General features: G+C 33.8%; 1 protein-coding gene across 2 annotated transcripts in view; it reads right to left on the bottom strand.

The window, feature by feature from the left end:
* Positions 1–13775, bottom strand: part of COL4A5 (collagen type IV alpha 5 chain) — a 229582-nt gene that overhangs the window by 23609 nt on the left and 192198 nt on the right. For both annotated transcript variants that reach the window (XM_058536479.1, XM_058536480.1), the window contains exons 37-41: positions 7166–7292; positions 4281–4361; positions 3539–3637; positions 2941–2991; positions 1548–1733 (exon numbers count right to left, since the gene is read on the bottom strand). In XM_058536479.1, coding sequence (XP_058392462.1) covers positions 1548–1733; positions 2941–2991; positions 3539–3637; positions 4281–4361; positions 7166–7292 — 544 coding nt within the window. The remainder of the gene's footprint in view (positions 1–1547; positions 1734–2940; positions 2992–3538; positions 3638–4280; positions 4362–7165; positions 7293–13775) is intronic.

Genomic DNA, 13775 nt, shown 5'->3' with positions numbered 1-13775 from the left:
ACTACTTAGCACCAACACTAAAATAAAAACAGCACATGTGACATATTTTGAAAGGCCAAAAATCATTTTTATAATAATCATTACTATGAGCTCAGACAAAAACAATCAATTCTAAGGGCAATTGGGTTTAAAACTCCATTTTAATTTTTAGTTCATAAACAAATTGAGAAGTCACAAACACTCATCAGGTGAGTGTTCTTCTTCCGACTGCTTTTGTTATTATTTCTTTAGAAACAGCAACTTTTTAAAGCGCCTTTGTGACTAATGTCTTTATGTTGACATATTTCAAAGCAATGTTCAACAGTGAGCTCCATTACTAGTAAGAACAAATAACCACAGTGCTGATTAAAATATAAAAAAAGATAATAGTTTGGTTTATTTGAATTATTGCATGCATAACCAAGCAAGATATTTGTGCCAATTCTTTATATCACATGCAAGAGAGTTAACATGGCTGAGAAGATTTTCACTGGTTTTCTTCAATAGTAAACCAAGGCAAAACTTCAAATAACACCCTCTATAAACAATCAAGTCAGATCAAATAAAATCTGGTTTTGAAAGTGATCCTCTGAACAAAGTATGTGATCTTATTTAATTCATGTTTTAGAGCATATTTTATTAAAATTAGCTCAAACCACTTCAGAGTTTATGGTAATTTAAATGGAAATTTTCATTTTTATATACATTTAAAAAATGAGTCAGAGACTATCAAAGGATAAAAGGACAACTGTTTCGATTCTTTAATCTTAAATTTCTCTTATTTTTAAAAAAATCAATGAAGACCAAGTTTTCAATTACTAGAAATATAACAACTGAATATCAAGTATCAAAAATCTTTTCATAACCTATCACCAGTGATTGGGCTCAGCAACATTAATCCAGGATGAAAATGAGTATTTCCAAACTTAGTAAAATGAAATGACACAGCACAGACACAAAATGAAAAGTGAACATTGGATGCAAAATTGAGACTAGTAGTGCAGTTAACACAAGACAAATGAGGTATAGACATGAAGCTGGTATGAAGAGATCACTATTCAATTTAATCATGCTGTGATGTTGAAGATAAATTTGATTGCCTAGTTCCTAGAGAAGATAAAATTTTTTTATTGTGCTTGGTGACATTCGCTGATCATATGACAGAACCATAGCAACACTTGATATGGACCATAAGCATCTATTGTGTGATCACTAAAATGATTTCTGTGATGACATGCTGAGAAGCTCACATTAAAAATGCAGATGGTATTTTGCTGCCAGGTTATCAGCATAGCTTTACCCTTAATAAAAAGACTAATAAATCCACTATTTACGTTTTTCCTCCAAGTTGGTTTGCTTTACTTCAGCTTTAAGTAATGATGAAAGGCATTACTGAAAAGAATTATCCCATGCCCTGGAAATGCCAGGAACTAGGTATAAATAAAGCTATTTACTCTAAGAAGTTCTTAGATTGTAGATTCTAAAGTCCTAAAGACTGAATAACCTGCCAGCAAAGTGAAATAAATGGAGTAATAAATAGACCATTCCCCTACCACTCATGTACATACCTGGTCTTCCAGGAGGACCTTGGGGCCCAGGGTTGCCTTTAGGGCCTTCCAGAGCTGGACCTGGAGAACCAGGAGGGCCTGGGGGACCCTGAACACCAGGGAAACCCTGAAAGCCTGGTTCGCCCTTTGGACCTGGAAGGCCAGGGGTTCCTGGAATGCCAGGGAATCCTTCATCACCCTTTTGACCTATGAAAGTAAAGTGACATTAAAGAACACATTAAATGATACTGAGTATTAAGTTTGCCTGTAAGGCTAAAGCTATTCACACTTATTAGAACAAGTAATGAAATTTACTAGGGTCATATCTATCTCCCACCAAATCCCCAACCCATCCCCAAAATCCATTCTTCCTATTAAATATATTTATCTGTTATCAGAAGTGTTTATTAGGGTATGCATGGAAATGTAGAAACAATAATAGCTTGCATCCTGAAAGATACCCTTTGTATTATAGCAATGATCACACAACTAGTTGCTGTGAGAAAAGAGAAAAAACAGAAAAGTATAATGTATCTGCAAGAACAGGTTAGAGATGACTGGAGGAAACTCCCAAAACAAATGTTTTTGAGACTAATGGAAGATGTGGATCTTCAATAGTATATATATCCCTGAAGACCATTCTATCTAAGATTTAGAATCACCATCTAGACCAACTGTTCTTAACATTTCTTCTACGCCACCAACACCCCTGATAACAATATAATAGTGGCACATTAAAGTAACAATTTTCATGCAGGGATCATGAGAAGGATATTAGAATTTCTAGGAGATATGTATGTGGGTTGATAAAAGCCTCCATAGACTATCCAATGGTCATTTCAGAAGAAAAACATACATATCTGTAGGTACATTCATTCAATTAACTATTTGGTGCTTACAATAAGAGTAAGAACAAGTGAGGGAATGTAGACGTGTGTGTGTGCACATACTCATCCAAAATGCAAGACGTGTATTAAGATGGAGTTTTCAAGAGACATTTTTATTATTAGTACATATTTCCACAGAGTTTCCTCATAGTACCTTGGTTTTGTTTCCACGGGGAGAAAAGAGTGGCTAAAAGAATTATTTTTAAGGCTAAAAGTTTTTACAAATTTAGTGAAATCTACTTCTTCCTATAATTGTGCTCGCTTTCTTTGTCATTTCCTCAGCTTTTATTTACAAAGTTAATGAAGAGATATCTACATGTAAATTTCCTTAAGGATGTATTTTTATATAGTACAACTCCTTATACTAAATTGCTAATCAAGAAATGTTTTAAGATACAACTCTAGCTTTGAGTTTTATGGGGTTATATGTACATTTTATAACAGTAAATGTTAGAGATTGGAAAATAAGTGTACTGGAGAATATTCTCTTTTTATGGGCTGATTTAGCATGTTTTATTAAAGTTTACCAGAAAGTCCTGGGAGTCCAGGGGGTCCTGGGATTCCAAAGCCTGGTTGACCTGTCAGGGCATAAACCAAAACCTCTGAAATAGATAATAATAACTGAAACAAGGACAAATTATTTTTTGATCATTTGGGTTTTTATTAAGTGCTACAATGTATATTATATGAAACATGCAGAAGATTTATTTCCAACATGGAACTACAATTCTAACATAAGAAAACTAGAGAAACATATTCTATTTGTGATGGGTGTTAATATATCTTTCTATACTTATACCATATGAATATATATATAAATGGAATATAGATTGTATAGTGAAAGGAGCTCATCCAGAGAAGTTGAAAAAATCTGGGTAACTTCTTGACATGAAAAACTGGGCAAGAAAGGATATGGAGTTTTTAATAAGAGGGAGACAACTTGATCAATAAATGTGAGGTAATATTCTCAGGACAGAGTAGAAGAAGGTAATTAGGAAAGGAAAAGGGTGTGGTAGCTCAGAGGATAAGAAAGAAGATGTGATTTCATTGTGGGTGGAAAAGGGCAAAAGTTAAAATAGACAAGAAGGAAATTAGAAAATTAGGAACCATGAAAAAATACAGCACCTGGTTCACCCTTCTGTCCAGCTGGTCCAGGAATACCATCTTGACCTGGTTTGCCTTTTTCACCTGGAGGCCCTGGTGGCCCCGGACGACCTCCACCACCTAAAGAACAGAGTACAGCAGGTTACACCTATCTTCCCAATTCCCTTCCATATTTCCCATACTTTCCATACTAGCTTCAAATAGTTCCATGCAAAAGACACAAAGTGCCTTTGAGACACTCCTTTAAATCATGAAATTTTGTGGAAAAAAAGCATAAAAGAAATAAAGGATAATGAGAATAAGAAACAATCTTATCATTCACTCAGTATCCAAAAACTTTCCGTTTCTCATTTTAATCTAGCTGTAGAGTATCCAATAGAGTAAGGTGTAGGGGTTGGGGTAGGGTGCATTATAGGCCTCATATGGGGTCAAGAGAAGTGATTTGCTTTAAAGTTCAGTAAACAAACAAAAGTGCTACACCTTGCCACTCTAAAAAAAATCAGAGCTTTTATCTACTATTATAGGATACTCAAAATAATTTTCTTTGGAAAAAGTGAGCCCCCAAAATAAGGTCTCATAATAATAATTGTAAGTAATTTTTATCGAATTGTTCACTTTGTACCTAACAAGTAGTGCTAAGTGAATGATCACCATGTTTCCTTGTCTTGAAAATGTTCACAGCTCCCAGAAATGATTTGACTTTCCCAAAATGAATATGAGCCTTAGTTGTACAGAACAGAAAACTCTTATTTTTCATGCTTACCTATAGGACCAGGTTCTCCGGGAAGGCCAGGGTTCCCAGGAGGACCATTAATACCTTTTGGTCCAGGAAGGCCTGGGGTTCCTAGAGTAAAGAGTTCAGTTTAATAATAAAAGACAAACTGCGCTGCTTTGAGAGCTACAATGCAAGTTTACAATTTATAGTGTTAGCATAGAAACAGTGAAGAATAGAAAGAAAACCCAAAAAGATGCTGGTATTTGCTGGATATTTCTAAGAATAATTTTAAATTTTCAATTTATTTATCCAGAGGCTGCCATTATTATACATTCATAATAAAAATAATTACCACTATATTGCACTGGTAGAGTTGGTAGGATTCCATTGTATGGATGTTCCAATTTTTTTAATCCATTCATCTATTGTTGGACATTTGGATTGTTGTCAGGTTTTAGCTATTACGAATATCTATTCTATTTATGGAAACCTGATCTATTTCCAGTTTTTAGCTATTATGAGTAACTCCGCTATGCATATTTTTGCACTCGTATTTTTGTGGACATAGGTCTTAATTTATCTCGGGTAAATACCTAGATAGGAGTGGAACTGCTGAGTCAAAGAGTAGGCGTATGTTGTGTTTTATTAAAAAAAAACCTTCCAAACCATTTTACACTCACAACAACAACGTTTGGGAATTCTAGTTGCTCCAGATCCTTGTACAACATATGGTAATATCAGTTGTTTTAACAGCCATTCTGGTAAGAATGTACTGCTACTTCATTGTGGTTTTAATTTGCATTTCTCTGATGGATAGTGATATTGATCAGCTTTTTATGTGCTTACTGGCCATCCAAATACCTTCTTTTGTGAAACGTCTGTTCAAAGTTTTCCCCATTTAAAAACATTGGATTTATATCTTGTTATTATTGTGTTATAGAGGTTCTTTATATATCCCAAATATCAGTCATTTGTCAGATATATATTTTGCGAGTATTTTCTCCTAGACTGTGACTTCTCTATTCATTTTCTTAATGATGTCTTTTGATGAGCAGAACACCTCAGGTTCTTTAAAAGAAAAAAAAAACAGTGTGGAGCAATTAGATATTTGGATAGAAAAAAATTAACCTTGACTTTTACCTCACAACCATAAAAATATTTTTATTCAAGAAAGATCATAAGCTAAAAATAAAAGCTTAAACATTAAAGTTATATAAAAGATTAGAATAATATTTCCATAAATTTGAGTAGGCAAATATTTCTTGAATAGGACAAAAAAGCACTAACCATGAAAGAATATTGATAAATTGGACTTTATTAAAATTAACAGCTTTTGTTCATCACACAACAGCATTAAGAGAGTGAAAGGCAAATTTGAGACAGGAAGAACATATGTCTGACAAAGGACTCATATTCAGAATATATAAAGAACTGCTCTAAATCAATAAGAATAAAGGAAAACAACCCAATAAAATATGAGCAAAAAAACTTGGAGCAGGCACTTCAAAAAGATGCTAACCAAATGGCCAATAAGTATATGAAAAGGTTAATATTGTCATTCATTAGAAAAAAGTAAATTAAAATTTCAGTGAGATACTTCTATATACCCACCAGAATAACTAAAATTAAAAAGATTGACAATACCAAGTGAGATGAGGATATGGGTAATTGGACATTTCACAAAGCAAAGTACTAACCACTATACAATCACGGCAAGCCACCAGGAGCCACCCATGGACTTTTCATACATTGCAGGTATGATTATAATTCATAAAACCACTTTGGAAACCTAGCACCATCTATTAAAGTTAAATGTACACCTACCCTATGATTCAGTAATTCTCCTACTACGTTTTTGTCTAAGAGAAATGAGTACATATGTCCACCAAAAGACATACCAAAGAACGTTAATAGCATCTTTTTTCTTAGTAGTCCCAAACTGGAAACAACCCAAAAGTCCATCAACAGGAAAATGGGTAATTGATTATGGTGTATTTCTTCAATGGAATATTACAGAGCAATGATAAAACTACTGACACATACAACAAGATAAATAAATCTTACAGACATAATGATGGGTGGAAGAAGCCAGACATAAGGATATATACTGTATGAATCCATTTATACAAATTTCAAAAACAGGCAAACTTAATTGATGGTGATAGAAGTCATAGTAGTGATTACTGGGGGAGGGCGGTTCATTGTGAAGGGGCATGGGTAAACTTTATGGGGTCAGGGAATTATTTTATATCTTCATATGCATGGTGGGTACATGGATATATACATGTGTAAAAAGTCATCTATAGTCTTGCACACTTTACTGTATCTATGTTATACTTCAAAAAAAGGTTAAGGAAAAGATAACCAGAGGCCCACTCTATCTATGCTCCTGTGCGCCCCAAAAAAACAAACAAAAATTAAATACAAGCATAAACAGAACAGGTACTATAACAATCTAATGCAGGCTACCTACTTGACTATAGTACTAAGTCCCTCTGCTTGCATGACTCATTCCCTGTCATTTGAATGAACTATATGATTGTTCTACCAACAGCCTCCCACTGTGTGCCTGAGTACAACTTTCTAAGAGAATCAGCAGCAGGCTATGGGTTGGCAGTGTACTTTATCACCTACAAAAATAGTAAGGCCTCTTAAGTGACTTGTGGCCAGCAGTCAAAGATTGAAAAGTGCTCTACCAAATAGTCTCTCTGCCCACAGGATGTTGTCCTGCTGAGTTGGTAATACGCATTCTCATTTTATACAAAAAGAAATTGGGGCAAAGAAAAGTTAAAGAGCTAGTTCAAGATTGTGTTGCTAGTCAGTATCTGATTGAGAAATAGAATAGGAGTCTGCCAAATAAGAAGTTGCTCTGTGATATGGACTAGAGTAGATAAGAAAGGAGAGAAGGAAGCATTTAAGAAAAGTAATATTACCAGGGAATCCAGGAAGACCTGGTTGTCCTTTTGCTCCAGGAGTCCCTGGTAATCCGGGCAAACCAGTATCTCCCAGAGAACCTTTGATACCAGGGTTGCCTGGGTATCCAGGAAGACCAGGTTCACCCTAAAAACATGAACAAAAAGACAAAACTAAAGTCTCTACATGACTTAGATTATATAACAACATAACATTATTTATCGAGCTTTTACTGTCTGCCAGGCACTCTGCTAAGTGCTTTGCATAAATTGCTTCATTTAATCATCACAACAGCTCTTTGAGTTAGACTTTATCATCTCCACTTATAAATGAGAAAACTGAATCTTGGAGAACTCAAATGGGTAAGGTCTCTCTAGTAAGTGGTAGAACTGGGATCTGAAGCAAGGTCTGTCAGACTCCAGAGCTCATGCTATTCCCACAATATGTAGATGCATTATTCTCACTAATCCTTAAAGACCCTATAAGAAAGATACTATTATTATCCCTATTTTACAGTGATGCAGCAGGTAAGTGGTGGATCTGGATTTGTATTCAGATAGTCTGATTTCAGAACCTGTGATCGTCATCCCTAGTATGCTACAATGAAATTTATTGCTTATAATAAGTATGTCAAACAATAGCTACAGTAGGTTCTACTGCAAAAGGTAAATTTCATTGTAACATGAGGAAGTCTATCAATTCTTCAGTGGATATCTCAAATCTCATTTCCTCAATGAAGCCTCCCAGGACAAAGAGAGCTTATTCTAAGAATTTAGGGTAGGTTCCTATTCTGTCATGTCTATAATGGTTTCACATATGCATGTCTTGACTCTTCAAATACACTGAAAATTTCTTTGGGGTCAGAGACAATTCATATATAACCATTTTTGCTCAATGAACATTTGCATTATGTTTATTTCTAATAGAGCCTTAGAAGAATTCATACCCACTTTCACAATTAAAACAAGTTTTTCCCAATAACAATGAGAATATATGCCGTAACTCTAAATCTACCACAGTGTTCACTGCTCTGCTCATGAGGATCACGACCTCTCGAACAAAGTGCTAGTGCTCAACATCACCTACTGAATACTTCCTTCTTCATTTAGTGCTTATTCTTGTCTAGGTGAATAAGATCATCTATTTGTGACTCAAGCATTTCAGCATTATGGTAAAAGCTTTTTAAACTAATGCTTTTTCTCCTTACATCCCATTTTTTAAAAAACAATTAAGAATCTTGGGCTGGGAATATATGTATTTTTGTCTGAACCCTATAAATCAAACATTTAGCACATTTTTATACACATAATAGGTACACAATTAAATTTTGGATTGAATTGGTTCCATCTTATGTATTTACACAGAAAACCTTTGAATAAACCATCATGATTCTTTTTTTTATTCATGAACAAATGACATTTATATGCCAAAATAGTAAACAAGAAGAAAATTCCAGTACTCTGCTAATGGTAAACCTGAAAGGCAGTAGATAAACACCTAATTATTTATGATAAAGTATGTTAAATTCTACAAATAACCTCAATCTATAATTTCAACCAGCACTTGTTCCCTGTTCTTCTCACTACCCTATGGCCTTCTGCCTTCAAACCAAGTAAATTGTAAAAATAAATAAATAAATATTCACTAGGGCTTCTGAAAAGGACTAAAATTTGCTAGTTTGAGTCTTATCTAAGCTTTTATTATTAATACACTTGTAAAGAAAACAATAACCTTCAAAAAAGGTAAGCAAGAAGAGATAAAAAAGAAGAGAGCACTCAGAAAATCAACAAACTGGCCAGGAATCCTGTCAATCACTGTGAGAAAGGAAAATTCTAGTCTATTTACACTTCTAGCAAAACTAGACATGACTTTAATACACTTAAACCACAAATATCTACATTTGTTCTAATGACAAGCTTTGATATGGTTCTTTTTTTAAATTTAGATATAGTTGATTATATTATATTGTATTGTATTGTATTATATTATATTATATTGTATTGTATTATATTATATTATATTATATTATATTATATTAGTTTCTGGTGTACAACATAATTATTTGATATTTGTATATATTGTGAAATGATCACCACAGTAAGTCTTGTTAACATCCATCACTATACACAGTTACAAAACTTTTTGTTCTTGTAACGAAAATTTTAAGATTTATTCTCTTAGCAACTTTCAAGTATTATTAACTATAGTATTATTAACTATAGTCACCGTGCTGTACATTACATCCCCATGACTTATTCATTTTATAGCTGGAAGTTTGTACTTTTTAACCCTCTTCACTCATTTCGCCCACTCCTCATCTGTCACCCATCTCTGGAAACCACCAATCTGTTCTCAGTATCCATGAGTTTTTTTTTTTTTTTTAATTTTGCTTATTTTTTTTAGATTCCATATATAAGTGAGATCATATGGTATTTGTCTTTCTCTTACTTATTTCACTTAGTATAATGTCCTCAAGGTCCATCCATGTTGCTGCAAAAGGCAAGATTTCATGCTTTTTTATGGCTTTATAATATTCCATTGTGCATATATGTGACAATTTTGTTATCCGTTCACCCACTGATGGACACAGGTTGCTTCCATATTTTGGCTATTTTAAATAATGCTGCAGTGAACATGGTAGTGCATATATCTTTTCAAATTAGTGTTTTCATTTTCTTCAGATAAATACCCAGAAGTGGAATTGCTGGATCATATGGTAGTTCTATTTTTAACTTTTTGAGGAACCTCCATATGGCTTTCCATAGTGGCTGCACCAATTTACATTCCCACCAACAGTGCACAAGGGTTCCCTTTTCTCCACACCTTCAAGAACACTTGTTATTTCTTGTCTTTTTCATAATACCCATTCTAACAGGTGTGAAGTGATATCTCATTGTGGTTCTGATTTGCGTTTCCTTGATGATTAGTGATGTTAAGCACCTTTTGATGGGCCTGTTGGCCATCTGTATGTCTTCTTTGGAAAAAATGTCTATTCAGATCCTCTGTTTTTCACTCACATTGTTTTTTTGCTATTGAGTTGCACATGTTCTTGATATATTTTGGATATTAATTCCCTCTCAGATACAGGATTTGCAAATATTTTCTCCCATTCAGTAGGTTGCCTTTTCATTTTGTTGGTTTCATTTGCTGTGCAAAAGCTTTTTAGTTTGATATAGTCCCATTTGTCTATTTTTGCGTCTGTTGCCTTTGCTTTGGTGTCAAATCAAAAAATTCATCACCAAGACTGATGTCAGGTGTGTTCACCTGCGTTTTCTTCTGGGAGTTTTATGGTTTCAGGTCTTATGATCAAATCTTTGATTTATTTTGAGTTAGCTTTTGTGTATAGTATAAGATAGTGGTCGAGTTTCATTCTTTTGCATGTGGCTGTCCCATTTTCCTAGCACCATTTATTGAAGAGACCATCCTTTCCCCATTGTATATTCTGGGCTCCTTTGTCATAAATTAATTGATATTATATATGTGCGTTTATTTCTCAACTCTCTATTCTGTTCCATTGATCTATGTGTCTGTTTTTATGCCAATACCACATTGTTGTGATTACTACAGCTTTGTAATATATTGTTTGAAATCAGGGAGTGTGATATCTCCAGTTTTGTTCTTCTTTCTCATGATTGCTTTGGCTATTCAGGATCTTTTATGGTTCCATAAAAATTTTAGTATTGTTTGTTCTATTTCTGTGAATAATGCCATTGAAATTATTATAGGGATTGCACTGAATCTGTAGATTGCTTTGGGTAGTAAGAACATTTTAACAATGTTAATTCTTCTAATTCATGAGCATGGAATATCTTTCCATTTGCTTGTGTCTTCTTACATTTCTTTTATCATTGTCTTGTACTTTTCAGTATACAGGTTTTTCACCTCCTTGGTTTAATTGATTCCTAGGTATTTTATTCTTTTTGATGCAATTGTAAATGAAATTGTTTTCTTAATTTCTCTTTCTGCTAGTTTATTAGTGTATAGAAACAATTGATTTTTTAATATTGATTTTGTATCCTGCAACTTTACTGAATTTGTTTATTAGGTTTTGGTGGAGTCTTTAGAGTTTTCCATATACAATATTATGTCATCTGCAAATAGTGACAGTTTTACTTCTTCCTTTCCTATTTGGATGCCTTTTATTTCTTTTTCTTGCCTAATTGCTCCAGCTAGGATTTCCAATACCATGTTGAATAAAAGTAGTGAGTGAGCATCCTTGTCTTATTCCTGATCTTAGAGAAAAGGCTTTCAGTGTTTCACCATTGAGTATGATGTTAGCTGTGGGCTTGTCATATATGGACTTTATCATGTTAAAATAGTTCCCGCTATACCCTCTTTGTTGAGATTTTTTTATCATATATGGATGTTGAATTTTGTCCAATTTTGTCAAAATCTATTGAGATGATCATATGATTTTTATTCTTCATTTTGTTAATGTGGTGTATCACACTGATTGATTTGCAGATGTTGAAACATTCTTGCATCCCTGGAATAAATCCCACTTGATCATGGTGTATGATCCTTTCAATGTATTGTTGAGTTTGGTTTGCTAATATTTTATTGAGGATTTTTGCATCTATGTTCATCAGGAATATTGACCTGTAATTTTCTTTTCTTGTGGCATTCTTGTCTGGTTTTGGTATCAGGGTAGTGCTGGCCTTGTAAAATGAGTTTGGAAGTGTTCCTTCTTCTTCTATTTTTTGAAGAGCTTGAGAAGGATTGGTATTAATTCTTCTTTAAATGTTTGGTAGAATTCACCAGCAAAGCTATCTGGTCCTGGATTTTTGTTTGTTGGGAGCTTTGATATAATTCTGAAAATGGAATGTATCATCCCTAATGAGCCAAATTTAATACTGTGAAACTACCTAACAAATATAGTAACAATGGAAGACTAGAATGCTTTTTAATAAGCCTGAAACTAGAACTGCATCCAAGATCAATGTGTTGTATAACATGCAGTCCATGTAGAAAAAGGAGTCACTTTGATATCTTTTTTGCTGTTAAAATCAAATTGGTAATTTAAAATTATGTGGATCATAGTCATTCTGTACTATCTCTTAGTTATAGCATCTTCTCTTCCATTCATGCTATAACCACAGACCCAGAATAAAATATCAGACTTGCCTCACTTTACAGAATGCAAGACATCAAAGTTGGTGAGAAAGCTAATCCTATTTGTTATTGCAGTCCTCTGTAAAATTGAAGAAGCATTGCCACTAGAAAAAAACAGGAAAACGAGTTGAAAATATTTGGTGAGAAAGGGTAAAAACCGTACCCTGCTTTATGGCAAGAACAATATGACAACAGTTGTTCAATCAGTTGGAAGTTGTGGTTGCCACATAATTGTTAAAATTTTTTACAGCTCTACTTATATTTGGAGAGTAAAGATGCCATGAACAAAGCCATACATAGGTTATGAAATATTAACAAGGAAAATTAAAGAGTGGATGCAGAGATACTCTTATTTAACCTTTTAATAAATGATATAGGAAAGTGAGTATACAATAAGATCTTCAAGTTTGCATGCTACTTAGCTCTTCCAGATAGTGAAATTTTTTAGGTAACAGGGACAAATTGATAAATAATGTCTCAAAGCGGCCAGGTCAAAAAACAGAACATGAGATTCAGTGAGTATGTGTAAGGTGATGAACTTAGAGAAAAATACTATGAACTAAGTTTATAAGATAATGGGGCTCTATGGTATCCTTTACCACCCAAGGAAGAAATAATAGCAAATTGTTCCAAATGTCAGCCCAATGTAGCCAAAAGTGGCAATAAAATGGTAGGTGCAATTCTAGGAACTATGCAACACAAAATTAATTAAAATGTGTTCAAAATTAAGTGTGAGGAAAAGAATAACACCCATTTGTTCATCAAATCTCACTGTGGTTTTGATTTGTATTTCCTTAATGATTAGTGAGGTTGAGCATCACTTCATGTGCTTATTGGCAATTTGTATATCTTTTTTGGAGAAAGATCTATGCAAGCCCTTTGCCTATTATTGAAGTGGATTGTTAGTTTTTTGTTGTTGACTTGCATGAGTTCTTTATATATTCTAGAAATTAATCCCTTACCAGATAAATGATTTGCAAATATTTTTTCCCATTCCTTGGGTTGCCTTTTCACTCTGTTGATAGCGTCCTTGAATGCACAGAAGATTTCACTTTTTATGTAGTCTAATTTATCTATGTTTTCTTTTGTTGCCTGTGCTTTTGGTATCATATCCAAGAAATCATTGCCAAATACTGTCATGAAGCTTTCACCTCATGTTTTCTTCTAAGAGTCTTATAGTTTTAGATCTTATGTTTAGGACTTTAATCCATTTTGAGTTAATTTTTACATATGGTGTAAGGAAAGGGTCTAATTCCATTATTTTGCATACAGGCATACAGTTTTCCAAACACCATTTGTTGAAGAGACTATCCTTTGTCCATTGAGTGGTCTTGGCACCCTTGTCGAAGATCATTTGACCATATATGTGAGGGTTCATTTCTGGGCTCTCTTTTCTATTCTATTGGACTATTTGTCTGTCTTTATGCCAGTACGACACTGTTTTCATTGCTATATCTTCGTAGTATAGTTTGGAATCTGGAAGTGTAATTTCTACAGCTTTGTTCTTCTTTTTCAAAA

The sequence above is a fragment of the Diceros bicornis genome, chromosome X (assembly GCF_020826845.1).
Source record: "Diceros bicornis minor isolate mBicDic1 chromosome X, mDicBic1.mat.cur, whole genome shotgun sequence".
NCBI lineage: Eukaryota > Metazoa > Chordata > Mammalia > Perissodactyla > Rhinocerotidae > Diceros > Diceros bicornis.
The sequence above is the reverse complement of the archived record's forward strand: the minus strand, read 5'-3'. Positions and strand labels throughout refer to the sequence as shown.